The sequence below is a fragment of the Pomacea canaliculata genome, linkage group LG1 (assembly GCF_003073045.1).
Source record: "Pomacea canaliculata isolate SZHN2017 linkage group LG1, ASM307304v1, whole genome shotgun sequence".
Taxonomy (NCBI): domain Eukaryota; kingdom Metazoa; phylum Mollusca; class Gastropoda; order Architaenioglossa; family Ampullariidae; genus Pomacea; species Pomacea canaliculata.
The window spans coordinates 39,433,952-39,449,174 of NC_037590.1; the positions used below are offsets into that span (position 1 = coordinate 39,433,952).

General features: G+C 42.2%; 1 protein-coding gene across 3 annotated transcripts; it reads left to right on the forward strand.

Annotated features, from left to right (window-relative positions):
- The first annotated feature begins 3,356 nt into the window (after positions 1-3,356).
- On the forward strand, positions 3,357-8,955 carry LOC112567129 (stress response protein NST1-like). 3 transcript variants are annotated; one of them, XM_025243679.1, is made up of 6 exons: positions 3,357-3,695; positions 4,475-4,592; positions 5,612-5,762; positions 5,996-6,118; positions 6,446-6,767; positions 6,903-8,955. In XM_025243679.1, the coding sequence occupies exons 3-6, from the start codon at positions 5,673-5,675 to the stop codon at positions 7,079-7,081; spliced, it is 714 nt and encodes a 237-aa protein (XP_025099464.1). In that variant the 5' UTR covers positions 3,357-3,695; positions 4,475-4,592; positions 5,612-5,672; the 3' UTR covers positions 7,082-8,955. The 3 variants fall into 3 exon arrangements, 2 of the variants coding, with proteins under 2 accessions (XP_025099464.1, XP_025099473.1); XM_025243688.1 differs by lacking the exon at positions 3,357-3,695 and adding an exon at positions 4,068-4,231; XR_003099762.1 differs by lacking the exon at positions 5,612-5,762.
- Positions 8,956-15,223: the final 6,268 nt, after the last annotated feature.

The window sequence follows — 15,223 nt, forward strand, 5'->3', positions numbered from 1 at the left end:
CTTCAGCCTTCCATTCAAACAACAAGAACCAAGAGTTCCCCATCCCTCCTCGTACCACCATCACCACCTTTGGAATACATTTGTGGCTGTTACCTCCACATTCTGCCTATGGTCTGGCTGTACCACCGCTTCATAACCACCATACTAAGATTCTTGCCTCGTTTTTTCCCCACCTTGCTACGGGCCAGCGACTTGCCACCGCTTCCTGCCTCAGCCACCTTTACCAAGAGAAAAGTGAAGAAACCAAAGGCAAACATCGCTTCAGGTTACTTTACACTGGGGGCACCTTTGTCACGACTCTGTCACCACAAGCCCCGGGGGTTAAGCTATATACCCGATGTCTGGACAGAGAGCTTAGGTCTGGATACCGCCTTATGACTTCGGAGACAAGACACAGACGCCTGTGCTGAGTACTGGTTGCCAGTGGGGTAGGGTTTACCTCGGTGACGTATGTGGTGTATACGGTTTACCCTCGGTGAAGTCTGAAGTTATTTCTGTTGCAAAAGTTCACGTCACTAGTTAGCTTATCCACGTCGTCGGTCGTCGGCTCAATTATCGAGTGACTCACTCGATCGTCCTCTCGGGGTTTTCCATGCACGCAAATGCTAGTCTACCTCTCGCACCTTGTTTTCTTGATATCCGTGTAAAAGGAATAAGACCGGATGCCACCACCAGTTATCTCCCCTCCACACACCAGAAAAGGGTTTCATCGTTTAAATTGCAGTTATGTCTTTCTCAGATTGAATACGACCACCACTACTATCACACACACACAAAGAAAGTATAAGTAGAAGGTTTTCATTTTTTTTTCATTGTATCTATTGGCCTTCATAGACTGAATACAAGTATGCATATAATTTGTATGTGTGTAAATATTTGTGCTTGTGTTTGAGTTTGTGACTGGGTGGAGAGGTGTAATAAAAAGTGACAAAAGATGGACTCATGGGCGACTCGGTCATCCTGCCTCTTGTCTAGGACCATTTTCAAGCGGAATTAGTTTCTCGAAACACTAAGTCAGTTGTAAAAATAGTTCTGCATAGACCTCATCATGAGGACAGCAATCTAAGTCACGTGGTGAGAGGGGTATGATGCAATATTTACAAACATTACTCATTTCCCGTCCTTGTCCATGGGAACTACTTCCGCCCAACAGCTGACCTTGCGAGCCCTGGACAGCTGCGGTAATTTCCGGTGTGATGTCGTTTTTACCGGAAAAAAACTGAGTTTTGTTCCCACAATCATCTGTGACTCACGAGGAAATAATTTATCATCGGTGATGTGTTGCTACCTTGTTCAGGGGCAACGAGATCACTGGGGCAACGCTACGGCTTTTTGCGGGTGGATGCTGGTCACGGATATAATGACTTAATTACACTGGTCTGTCACATGACCTTTACTTTAGGTGCTATAAATAGCAGCTGACGACCTCTATCGGCAGGATTTGTTTTGATTCCTTAATAATTATTCGCCTCCGTTTATCCAATCAACAACCACTTGTGTATAGACTTTTTTGGGAGGTTGGGGGTATACTAACCCAGTGAAAGCTGAGTCACTGCTATTTACTGACTGATGTGTTCACCGGTAATTTCCGGTATGAAGCTGGTTTTTACTGGGAAAAAAACTAGTTATTGTAACTGTGGTATATGATTCATCAGTTATTACAACTGTTACACTGCTTCACTTGAAACAAAGCAAAAAATAACAAAAACAAAGCAGGAAGGCAGATGTCAACATTGCAAGTGTTATAGTTAGTCCGTATGTAAAAATTAGCGCGCGCGTACACACACACACACGCGTATACAGAATTAAGTTCGCACTTTGCCGTCTCACAACAACTACGGTAGTAGAAGGGAAACAAACGGGGACACACATTTCCTTATATTATCTGAATATTTATTTTTCGCATTGTCACACTCTTGTTTTATTTCTATGACAGAGTGTGGTGTATCAATATATCCCAGACAGGTACGAATAATGGTAGCTGCTTTTTATTTGTGGGTTAGCATGTAGCAACGAGGATTGTTTCAATGAAGTCGCTAATTGTCTTGTTTGAAGAACATATCCTACTTAGTATGGGGTCATTGACACAGGGTCAAAGCCGCAATAAAGCGCTCGTTGGTCTCGTCCTGTCCTGCGCATCCAGAAGCTTCTCTCAGTCTGAAGACCTGCAGACTTGAACAGCTCACTTTCGGACTGAAACATTCAAACTTAGAATCGCCAGGTCTGCTTGGTTCTCCTTTGAAAATTGTAAGTCACTTCTATTAATACATTTTCTGTTCATGCAATTATTCAAAGAGAAGAGTATGGCATTTCCCTCACCCCCACCCCATCCACACAAATAACTTCCTTGGAACTAGTCGATGAATATTTTTGGTGCTAAGCGAATAGTGTCAGTGTTATCTATACATTTTTGTGTGTGTTAAAAAGCGTATTTGTGCGTGTAACACTTTGTTCGTTGTGGTGAGATTTACTTGTATACAACTACAGTGTCCCTATGCCATGGCTGACTGATTGCTGCAAATGAGCTTTAGCAAGTTTTGTTCCCTTTACAAACATGTTTTAACATGAAAGGTCTTCATTAAGCAAAATATGGTGGATCGGGTTGTGTGGGGCGTTTGTTTGTTTTTGTTTTTGTTTTTTGTATCTCCTCTCTCCTTCACGTAAGGAACGTACAGACCCGTCAATCTTTTGCAAATGGTAGGAATAGATACGTGAAAAATGAGAAATAAGCGATGGTTCAACCTACTTCAAGTACTTTGATAACGACCGGAAAAAGCTTTTAATTTGCGTTGAATGAGCTTTGCACCAAAAAGTAGACAGTGATACATTCAAAATGTAACAACCAGTAATGGCATTACTTTGCAAGCATTTCTATTTAGTGGCTCATGTGATGCTAGAGCTAAGAGAAAGCAACAATTTTTAACGGATTTTCACCTAAAAAAACTACAGAAGTGTGGAATCAGTTGTCTTGACAATGAACATGCACTGTGTGTGTGTATGTGTGTGTGCATGTGTGCGTGCGTGTCTTTTGTACTAACGCTCTTTGTAAAGCTCTAAATCTTTACCATCGATTAAAAAAAAAGCTAGGCATCATTTTTCACTGTTGGCAAGCGACCAGCTCATCAGTGAAGCGTATCTCCTGCCTCGCCGTTGTCTGGTTATTCATATCGGGAAACCCACATGGCGAACCCTACCCACAATTCCCACAAACAACTTCTACTGTTCTTATCGCTTGTTCGCGACCTATTCTGGGTCACAATTCTAAACTGTTTATTATTTACAAATTCATCATCGTGATCATCATCTTAAACACAAATAGAACTAAACAGTGGGGGTTAGGTGGAGGGGGAAAGAGGGGTAGATGAAGCTAGTCTAACCAGCCTAACCCGAGGATTAATTGTAAGCGTATTAATTATGGGATATGTGCGCACAAACCACTGGATGTAGATTGTAAAAATATGACTGCAATGCCGCAGTAAGCTGATCACATGATTGTTGTAGCTAGAGTGTCTCGGACTAACTCTAGTCACACCAAGCGCGCGCGCTAGAGGTCCTCGCCAGCCAGCGAAGGTCGCCATATCTGAACAGCCGAGTGAACCTCGTCATCCTGGGTTGACAACACTGGGGCTGCGGGACTATTGCTAACACCGACAGTCAGCAGGAACATCCTACACACTGCTTATCATTCTTACAAGGTGAGTGTGGCTTTCCAACATAGACTGATGATAATAGAATAGCTCAGCAACAGCAACAACAATGTCGTCCACTGTCTTTCAGTTCTCCTTTTGTCTCCACTGCACCAACTGTCATTTTAATGGCCGCTGCTTCATTAGTCGTCTACCTCTGATTACAACTCTTTACTCCTGGAAACATTTTGGTAAGGATTAAAAAAATAAAATAGACGAAACAGCAACAGAGATATAATTTAAGCTACTAGACATGTATACGTATATGTGGCGACAAAAATAGAAAAACTTCGTATTTGCATAAAATAAACAACAACGACTGATAAGTTTTCCTGACTCGGTTCGCGAAGTGGGTCATTGCATCATCTTCCTGGTCGGAGTACAGCCGCGCGCCCCGGGACCATAATTATTCTCATGCATGAATAAAGGGCATTTGCAAGCTCCTCCACGATTTTGCAGTTACAGCTTCGACCTTTTACCTTTGTTCGTGGTTGTGACGACAGCCTGGCACCATTTCGCAACACAGTTCAACAGACTGGTCCTGTGTGCGTTTGTTCATATCTGTTTACACCTGTCAACTACCATGAACACAGGGAAGAGTGCCAACGCAAGTCGAGCGGGGACAAATAAAAAAAATAATTAAAAAAAAAGTCTAGCCTATGACTGCGCATGCGTGCGTGTGTGTATGTCAATGGGTTGAAGTGCGGCTGGCGCTGTGTCGGGTCTCGGCTTTGTCACTTGTCGGTTGTACAGCTGCCACACGGATTTTTCTCTGCTGTGTGTTGCAGTGACATTTATACTCAGCCAGCAGGTCAGCCACTCGTGACCGACAGCCTCTGGGAGCGACACTGACTTTACTGTCTCACACTAGGGCGAGGCTTGCAGGAATCAATCATTGTCACCTTGGTGAGTCATTATTTTATAATAATGGTTCTTTTGAGATAATGATAGTCATGATGATGATGATTATGGTTATTATAATTTGTCTTGATTACTGGTTGACCTTGTCATTTGTAAACAGATGTTAAGAGGAGTATTCATAGCCAATAGAAATGTGTGAGCGTTCTTAACTTACTGGCACAGTCGTTGTTTCTTCTCTGTACTTACCACTCAAAGAAAACAATCCTGTTTGTTTATTATTTGCGAAGAGCGCCAATAAAAAAAAGGTCGCTAAAGTAGTATTTGTATACATGCCCACGGTTACATATATCTGCTTAATGATATACACACACATACATCACAGGAAAACTTCACTCCTCCCTTCCTTCATTCCCACCCCACCCCATCCCAACACTGCGTGCACTGCCTTTGATGACAAGATTCCCTGCCCTACCAAAACACTACCTGGTCACAGATATGATTATGGACCATGAAATTATGGGAACATGACACGGCATAAGAAACAGGGCATTGTGATTTCAATATCAAACAGAAAACAATACGTTTGAAAAGGTGAAAATGATTCAGTTTCTCCAGGGATAACAATAAAAAGTTGGCAAACCTCAGGAGACACTGCTACCCCGAGTCACTTTTACCTCAACCTCATAGCTACTGGCCCAGTCTCAGATAGAAAAATAAAGGAGAGAAGGAAGGGAAATAATGATATTAAATTAAATCTTTCCTTTGTCATAATCTAATGGACAACTTGCATGCTGTGATGTTCATATTCTTGTCATATTGACAGGTTCATCATTGTCATTCCTTTTCTTTCATAGTATTTGTCCATTTGTCTATTACTTGTTTAAACCAATTTTCCCGAAGCTTTCAGTAAGCATATAACTTATAATTGCAAAACGAAGATGAAGAAGACGAAAAATAAAAAATGCTCCAACACTTTTGAACTTTTGAAAAGGAGAAATTGCAGCAGGTTGCCCCTCCCCCCACGCAGGCACTCACAAGCACTAGACCATGCTGTGTTTCTACAGACGCTGGGTGCTGGCGGTTGGGGGTTAAAGACGCTCATCCTGTCTGCTCACCCTTCATAATATGGCGACTCACCTGCTTGAAGCATCCCTGTCGACCCCGACACCTGGCAAAAGCCGCCAGAAGAGAAAGTGGAATGACCTTGACCCGCAGGTAACGTAGGAGTCAGCTCGATGACCTTGCAGTGAGTGCAAAGTCATCCTGCGAGCTTCTTGTCAGGAGATTAACCCTCGTACCCAGACTAACCTGCACTTTTCATCCTTTTTTTCCTCCTCCCTTCAGCTAGCAGGGACCAAAAGCAGACGTCCGACTCGACCTCCGTCAAACGGTACCTCAGTTTGAACCTCATCACGTGATTTTCTTTTGTCGTTTGTTGTGGCGGGTAGGTGGCCAAAGGTGAGCTGGAATCAGCTAGCCCAGAGAAAACAGAGCGAAGACGCGAACAGAAGAGGAGACATGCGCAGAAGAAGAGGGAACAGGAAAAGAAAAGAAAACACTCTCTGGAAGAAGTGAGTTTATCTTTTTTGTTTTGAGAATGAAAATAACTTTCGAAGCTTCAGTGTTGTTAGTTTGTGGATTGATGTTGGTATTCACGTCTATTTAGTCGATGTTTTTGACCTTTATGAACTTTGTCACTTATGTGAGGGATGTATCATTATGTATAGAAGCTTTCGTAAAAATGTGCTTGTGAGAGAGAGAGATGAGAGGGGGAGAGAGAGAAAATGAAAGGGCAGGAGAACATTATTAAACCACTTTTCACTGGTTGCTTTTTTCTTTCTTTCTTTCTTTCTTTCTTTCTTTCTATCTTTCTTTCTTTCTTTCTTTCTTTCTTTCAGGAGAACACGCGATTAAAGACAGAGAACGAGAAGCTGAGCAGAATCACTGAAAAATTGCGATTCGTGGCTAATATCCTGCAAGGAGTAGCCAATCACGCGAGGGAGTCCTGCAATAAGATGCCAACACCGGAAATTCCATCATCTGACATGGAGCAGAGAAATGTGCCCTCCACATCCCACCAAAGCCGAGTGGATCAGTCTCCAGCATCAACCTCTGGGCCAACCCACGACACCTCAAAGATGGTGGCACCACCTCCACCAGCCTCGTGGCAGAAGTTGAACGAGGCAGTTCTTCAACCGAAGTTCAACTTCCCGTTTGAAGGTGCTCACAGAATGATGCCAGTCTTGTGAACGATTTCTTTTGTAGCCTTGGGTTTGGTTCGTTTTGCATTGTGACTCGGTCTCTTCAAGTGGATTGATCTCCCTTATTATTATTATTTGTTCTTACCGTCCACAGATGGTGAAGACGAAGAACTGGGCAGCGACCCCGAGTTGTTGTCAGCCCTCCCCTCCCTGTCTGGCTTTGAGTACGGCAAGACTCTGCTGGACGACTTCATGTCCGAGTGCGCCTCGTCAGACTGTAACTCCATGAGGCTGACAGTCTTTCCTGAAGATGGTGCTACAGGTGCCAGCTAGCACAGGTCATGTTCTTGCCCGCAGGATGGCACAGGCAGAGGTCACAGGTTAGCAAAGGTCGCTAGTCTGTCCCACGAGCGAACAGCAAGGTTGCTAGGAATCAGGCTGGCTAGCCAAGGAGCGAAAGTCAGCCTCGACAGTGACACTTTGAACTGTTTATGGAATGTAGTGTCCGTGACTGTACTAAAGGATAAATAACTAGATTGAAAGTTTGTTTGTACATAATATTTCGTTTAGTCGCTGTTATTTCGCTTACGTGGGTTCACATGTTGCGTGGGAATAATGATGGCGGTTGAGATCATTATATAAACTCTACAGCAATCATTGGAGCACCACCTTCTCCTTGAGGAGCTTCACCAAGCAGTTTTTTTTTTATTTAGGCACTTCTCGTTGTTGTTTAATATTTTAAAAGATGTGTATGAGGGTTTTATCGTAGGAGCTGTTACTATGTCTATAATTTATCATTATATTTAATTGTGTGTTATTGGTGAGCGACATTAAGGTTGATAATGCTTGTATTTATATCGGGTGGTTTTAGGTGACAGAGGAATATACCTGTATGTGGTTTACAATTTCCTGGTGAAGGTGTATCACAGCTTTGTTTGCTATTTGTAGAGTTCTTGATTTCTTCGGTGCAAGGACTTCACGGTAACTGAGTCTGAGAAGACTACAGAAAAAAAACAACAACAACGAGAAAGTCCGTCACTTTAAAAAGGCAAAGGAGGTGAGAGGTGGTGGGACGAGGAAGAATACAAATCCTGTGTTCATGTACATATAGGCATGCGATTGTTTCCCTTTTATACAAACTTACCACGTGTATGTGCACCCGCCTTCTGTTTGGACTAGCATTAGCTAATAAGATTGCTTCTAAGTCTCATCGATCAACTTTTCCGTCGTATCATCTATGCTCCATGTATCTACCATATCAAAATGTAAATTTTTTTAAAAATTAATCATTCAAGTTACAGGCAGCGGACTGCAATGATGGATTCGTAAGACATGTTTCACCTCAGGTTCTTCGTTTGTCCCTTAGGTACATGCAGAAGCGCAATTCCCTGGGAAAACCCATTCACCCTGCACGTCCACCCTTTGATCCACCCGGTGCAGAAAAATAGTAACGTCCCCTGAGGGCGGTAACCTGATCGTGACGTCAGGGGGCGCTCAAGGCGGTATCCGCATTCCACTGTTGTTGTTATTCGCTCATTCCGAAACATGTTAAGATTGAAAGATCTCTCCTCTTGAGGTTCGAGTTAATATCAGAGTTGTTTTGTTTTGGCTTTTAATGGTCGGGTGGTGTGGGCGTGGGCGGGGACTATAAAAGCACCCGGTAGTTACAATTTGTTACACTGTAAATACATAAATCACAGTCAGGAGGTTGAGGTCAATGCAATCAGAGGACACCTCGCATTCGTTGTGTTTGCGCGTGCAGTGAAGCATAATATTATCAGGGCTCGTGGTCCGACAGTTCAAAATGTCCGACGTTGATGACATTGGGTTATTGTCTGTAGGACACGGCGACACGGTTTCAGCATGAACACATTGGGCATTTATACTGATATTTAAATCGGTTTTCATTCACGATATTTTTTTAAATATTTATTTCTACGAGACCATCACAAGTATTTAGAACAGCTACAACATGTTCACGAGTACTTTTAAAGATGAAAATCTTTCAAGTGCTCGAAAACAGTTATAATGCTTTCATGATGAGCCAGTCTGTACAAAATCTGGCTTAGCTGAAAAAAGATGTCTGATTATGTCATGAGATTACAGTGCCTACTACCTACATAAGCTAATAAAACGATAGTTTTCACTAATACGCTTCTTTGAATGTTTCTTGATCATTTTTTGGTGCAATAAAGGTAGCAGCACTACTTTGTCACGAGTTCTTTCTTTCAGGTGTTCGAAAATAGAGCTGATCTGGTGTATTGTAAACCTACCCGAGTGAGATCACTTGGGTGCATGATGACATCATGTCTGGTTGCAAGGTAGGGTTCGAGTACAGGCCTTGCACGGAAACACTGCAAAAATCTTCAATATTTACATTTCTCTTTGACCTTAATATCAAGGACAAACTTAAACTATCCCATGCAACGAAATAAAAAATTCCGGCAATGCATTTTTTCTGTTTATTTAAGATCTTAATTTGACAGGTATGTGAGAAGAGAGAGAGAAAATACAAAGACTATTGAGCGTTAACCCGTAACACGAGGAAATTCGATAACCTTTATGACCCCGTCTATCAAAGCCTCATGCTGTTTCATTTGGCCTGTCAGTCACAGCTCTCAGCACCTGGTACTTAACCCGATGTCAGAGTGTTGGTGAGCTTGTCTGCACCAGTAGTGTGAGTCAGAACATAAGAGCCACTAAATTAACGACCATGTCCTCGTCTCCAACCCAAGTGGGTTGATAGCATGGTGTCGTGTTTTCAGGTGGGACAGGTTAATCTCAACCTCAGTGAATACGAAAAATACTGCTCATAACATCCCTGCTTCACCACGTTTGTAAACAAGTTCAGGTGTTTTGCTGATTTATAAGAGTCACGTGCGTTGTGTGTAAAAATACTCCTTTGTTACCAAAACAGTCTCTGCAGATGGCCATGGGAAGTGTTTGTGGGCGTGCGGGTGTGTATAATTCTTTTGCCACCAAAATAATATCTTTAATTGGCCGTGTGCTTTGTGTGTGTAAAACTCCTTTGTCACCCTCCTTCTAAACCTGCTTTTACCACACTGACAATTACTCTGAGATGACTTGGCCGCCACAGCTCTGGTAGTGAAGCTACCTTAGCTGTCTACCTTGTGTCACCTCCTCTTCAGTTGACATGTTAAAATTCTGGGTTTTTTTAAAGCCACATGATTGACTTGTTTTATTTTTGGAGCATACTGGAGGGCGATGTAGCTATTGTGACTTATATAGTAATCGAGAGAGACTAGGATTTCCCCTATTTCATATGTGCATGAACTTTGCCCTCTTTATTAGCATACAAAAGAAGTACGCATTGTTCCTGCCTTAAATCGAATATGATAAATGTGAGAATTGTTTCTATCTTTTGATTAACATTTACCTGTTTAGTGATATTTTTTCAAATTTCTGAATTTTTTATATTTTTGTCGCGATGGTAGGGACTCGTTGATTTCATTCTGACAACCTCTAAACTGAGAATGAAGCTAGTCCGAGATTCGAACGATTGAACATCTAAAGGTTAGTTTTCTCCTGTCCTCAGCCCTTGATGACCAGATGCATCAATAGAATCTGCGATGATGATAGCATAATGATGTCGACGGGGACGACAGGAGGGTTGAAAATAAAGACTTGACCAGAAGCGGTCCTTCACATCATCACACAGCTAACCCTGATCAAAGGGAAGTAATCTGTCTTTCAACACGCATTTTCTGGGTAGCTTCCCCTAGGTTGAATACAGTTCTGAGAAATCGAGTTGTCTCCTCAACTGACTTGAAGCATGAGTACAGAAATGTCTCTTTGCGCCAGTTTCAGCACTAGCAGTGCATTGACACTAGCAGTGCCACCCGTTTTCTTATAATTGACACTCAGAAAGTCAGTCAGCACCCGTCTTTGATCTGTAACATCCAGTAGTTTGTCGGAACTTCCAGGCATGTGTAACACTTTCAGTAACCTACAACCACAACCACGGTCCCTGTATTGTGTTCTTGATACTGCAATGACAACATCAAGAAAATTCTTTACTTCAGCTTCAGAAATGAGACGTTGCTGAACCTTTCTGGAACATCCTCGGCCAACTGACCCACTCAAGTCTTTGGATGAAACTGATGGAACCCGTGTTCGTACAAAAATTAAGGGGTCCTTTTCTTTCTTACAGACAAGGAGCCAGTTATAATATGAATTTAAAGGGCTAAGTAATAGACATATGACTGACATGAGTTGCAACTGTTCCGATGAGCAATGTTATAGTTCGAGGACTTTGGGTCCGGGTACATACTGAATGGATGGTAAGCCCATCTCCCTCCAGTCCATACATATACCTGTCTCAGAGAAGATATTTTCTCTTTGGAAAGAACCAACACACTCACAAGCGAAACTATCCCACGAATAATCTATCTTTTCCCTCCCCCCCAAATAAAAGCAAAGAAACAACAGACCACACAGTGGTTGAGATCTCGAGATTGAGCCACGAGCTGCTCACAAGGCTTTCAGCTGACTTAGTCACGTGATCTGTAGAGCTGTGAGTATCGTGAGTTCGTAATCTCCCCCCAAAATACTGACACGTTTGCCTGTACTGGAATTTCTGATCAGGGTGGGAGGTCTAACGATCGCATGGCTGTCAAGTGGAGGACTGTTTGCGACGGCGCAAACCGAGCGTCTGGGGACCGAGTATCAGCCCCGGGTGTTTGAAGATGTCTTTTCCACACTAGATGTCGGATTTGTTGAAGTAAGACTAATGTAGGTTCGTGTAATGTGTCGGCTCAGGGTTTACATACGGAGAAATAGAAAACGGCATTGTTTGAAGATCCTGAAAATATTCAGCATTGCTCTCAAGCGAGATTTCTTTCCACGATGAAAGAAGGGATGAAAGAGGCAACCAACAACACAAGCCTGAGAGTTCAGTCTGTGTGACACGCACAGTCAGGTCTTTTAAGGGCAAGTAGATTATCGATAAATGAATTAAAAGCGGGCGAAAAATGTTCTGCAGAAGTCTTTGAGTAAGACGATACGTATTTGGTCTGTAATCAACTCATTCACAGCAAGCGAAACATCAAACATTGCGAAGACTGCGGGGTCAAAGGGCTTTTTGGCACGGCCGTTGCTGTAAAGAAGGAGCCTTGCCTTGCTCTGCCTTAAGATGGCGCGAACTGTTTGTTGATTGAATAAGTTTTCTTTCGCATTGGATGTCTCTTGTCCGAACATTGACTTAAACTTGACTGGCCCCCTCAGCAGCAATGATTGCTCAGTACTTAGAGGTGCCTTGTGTATATGCTAAGCCACAACACGCGCTTGTGTGTGACAGCACGCACACACGCACACACGTACACACGCACACACGCACGAACACACGTACACTTACATGCACACGATGCACTCAGCTGCTGCTTTATTCAACCACACCCTGCTATTTCAAACCTCCCCATATCCTCAAACGCACTAAACATTTTAAACATCGCCCAACATACAAACATAAAGAAACTTGAGGTTGAACCTTTGATGTAAACAAAACAACTATATACACGCGCGCGCGTGCACACACACATATGCAAAACATAGATATTTATAGTATTTATATGGTCCAGCAGTATTTATTTGGTCCATATGGTATTCCAAAACCTGAATAAAGAAACAGATTCAAGAAAAGAATGTGGCTCGCAGGGCGAAACAATTGTAATTTTTTTGAGGTGCGGAGTGTTGAGATGCTCTGTACTGTCCAAAGATACAACCTCTGTTGATTATCTCCTTTGCTTTGAAGTGGTTTGTAACACAGCAACTTGCTTTGAAAATGCAAAGTGATGGTACTTATGGTCTTGATGATATTCAACTACAGAAAAGTGACTAAACTACTAAAAAAGTAAAAAGAGGAGTGAAAGGTTGAAAATGAAATAGGATATAATTTTTGTAGTAATATTCTTTAGTATAATTATAAAGTAAATAACAAATGTAGTAGAATGAGGGGAAATATCTTCTATTACCAACTAATAAATTTCGAATATTTTTAAGTGGTACAGTATCGTTGTTGCATCTAAAAATCCTGATGTCACACTAAACATGCCAAATTGTAATGCTGTAAAAAATTTTCATTGTTAATAAAAATCCTTTAAAAAAGCAACCACATGAAAATGAGATTTCACTTTGTATAAAAATGTGTGGAAATGTTCTGTTTTGAGACATTTTCAGCAATCGCTAGCAATCAAAACAAGTAAACAAAAGTTCAGCTTACGTTTCTTTGTCACAACTAGTTGTCGCGTGGTTTGGACGAGCAATTCCCTTATCCTCATCTTGTCCATTATTATTCTCACAAAAAACAAAAGAAATGTCCTCTAAATATAAGTTTTTAGCTTCAAACTCAGAATGAGATATTTCTTACTTAAATACAGAGGGGCCGCTCGCAACCTACAGTGGTGGACAAGGAAAGGAAGTCACGAACTCCTTTTCTCGTCTTTCTCTTCTTTTTACACAAATTTCGTAAAAATCCTTTGTACTCGAGTATAATTTATATAAATTTTTAATTTTTTAACAAAGTAGCAAAATAGCCTTTAATGTAAACTTTTAAAACAAACTGAGCGGGATTTTATTGTGGGTGGGGTTCGAGAACATAATAACGAAACCAAGGGAGAAAACCACTGAGAATTTTTAATCTTTCAGAAATTCAACGTTTCCACGTCCTCTATAAAAATAATGTCACAATCGGTAATTAAAATAAGGAAATAACCTGGGATTCCACAGGGCAAGGTAAAAAATGTTAAGACTGCCTTTGCTTGTTGCTGTGATCAATGCGTTGTCTTCTTAGTTTTTCCGTGAAACACTCCAGCTCTCTGGCAATCCCATCTTTCCCTAATTTAACTTAATGCACCTCCGCCCACCAGCAAAAGACTCCATTACTCTTCCTCCCACCCTGTAAGAAGCCTCTTTCATCACTTCTCCCACCTCTCCCACCACCACCACCCCTCACAAAGCCCAGCCATGTAACCCTTGACTGTTAAGGCCGGGCTCTTGTCGAAGACCTCTCAAAAGCCATGGTGTAATTTCACAAAGAGCAACAAGCACCCGCCACGATCGCCGGCAAAGCTGGCCCGACTGTAATAGAGACGACAGTGCTGTGTGATGGGGTTCGATCAAACAAGTCCGACCGATCGCATCTGCGTGAAAACACAGTTTACCACTGAAGTAGGCGAGGATAAACGTTTTGCTTATGTTTGCTGTACATGACGGCGAGAAAGGCGAGCTTGTAAGGCTACAACCCACGGTGCTCTACCTCCCTCCTCCCACCCGGATCCACCTATCCACAGGTCCAAGCTGCTGCTGGCTGTCGGTTGAGGTGGACTCGGGGTTAGGGTGGGGTGAATTAAAAAATGAAAGAGAAGAGAGACGTTATGCTTGCCGTGGAGTATTCCGGGTGTCGCGGTTGACGCAAACCACCCGGCATTTTGACAGCGGCTCTAAAAGCTCGCACAATTCCTTGTACTTAATCAACTCGGAGAGAGGTTTTTACGGCTAGTTTTTCTAGTTAGTCGGGTGGAATAACGCACCTCTTTGACCCCAGGGGTCGGGACCTCGGGGCAGGCGACTGTCTCGTCTTGGCGGGAGGGCTTCTTTCATGAGACTCGTGCGCCTGTTGTTGCGGGGTGTAAATCTTCCTCCGCTTACTGGACTCATGAGCTTCTCAGTTACACCTTCTTCATCTGGCACCTCCCTTCGCACGACCCTACGCGGACCTCGCAACACCCTAATGAGAACTAGAGACGTTATTCCACCCGACTAACTAGAGACGGCAGGAAGAAGGGTGATGGAACTAAGGAGGAGCGATCTGAGCCATCAATGATTGAGTGAAGGTAGAAGCTTCAACAACACTGTTACACCGAAACATGTTTCCATCACTACTTTCCATTTGCACATTAAACAACAACACATACAAGCACGCACTCACAAATACAGACGCACACACACACACACTGTAGAGAACAAATTATTTTTAGATCAATGTTATCAGTTTGAAAAAAATTCTCTAAATACATTCACAACAATTGGTTTATTTCTTTTATTTATTGCCTATCGTGAATCACCTTTTTTTTGTAATAGTTATCGGTTTTGTGCATTTTTTATTTAGTGTGTATTATTTACATTTATAAACATAAATATTTTTATTGAGGAAAAAAAAAGATTTTAAGGCAAGATCGATTCAAGGCGAGGCAGAGGCAGCTGGGATGACATGGACCAAACTGAAGAGGGATGGTCAGAACCGAATCCGCTGGCGTGGTGTGGTTGCGGCTCTATACTCCACGGGTGGCAAACAGTGTTAATAAAAAATAAAATAAAATAAATAATAAAAAAATAAAATAAATAAAATAAAATAGAAATAAAAATAAATAAAAATTTATTCAAAACATTACTTAAAACCTGTCTCTAAGCTCCCTTTCCACTTCGTCCTCAGTTATCAAGCCACCACATACCATGTTT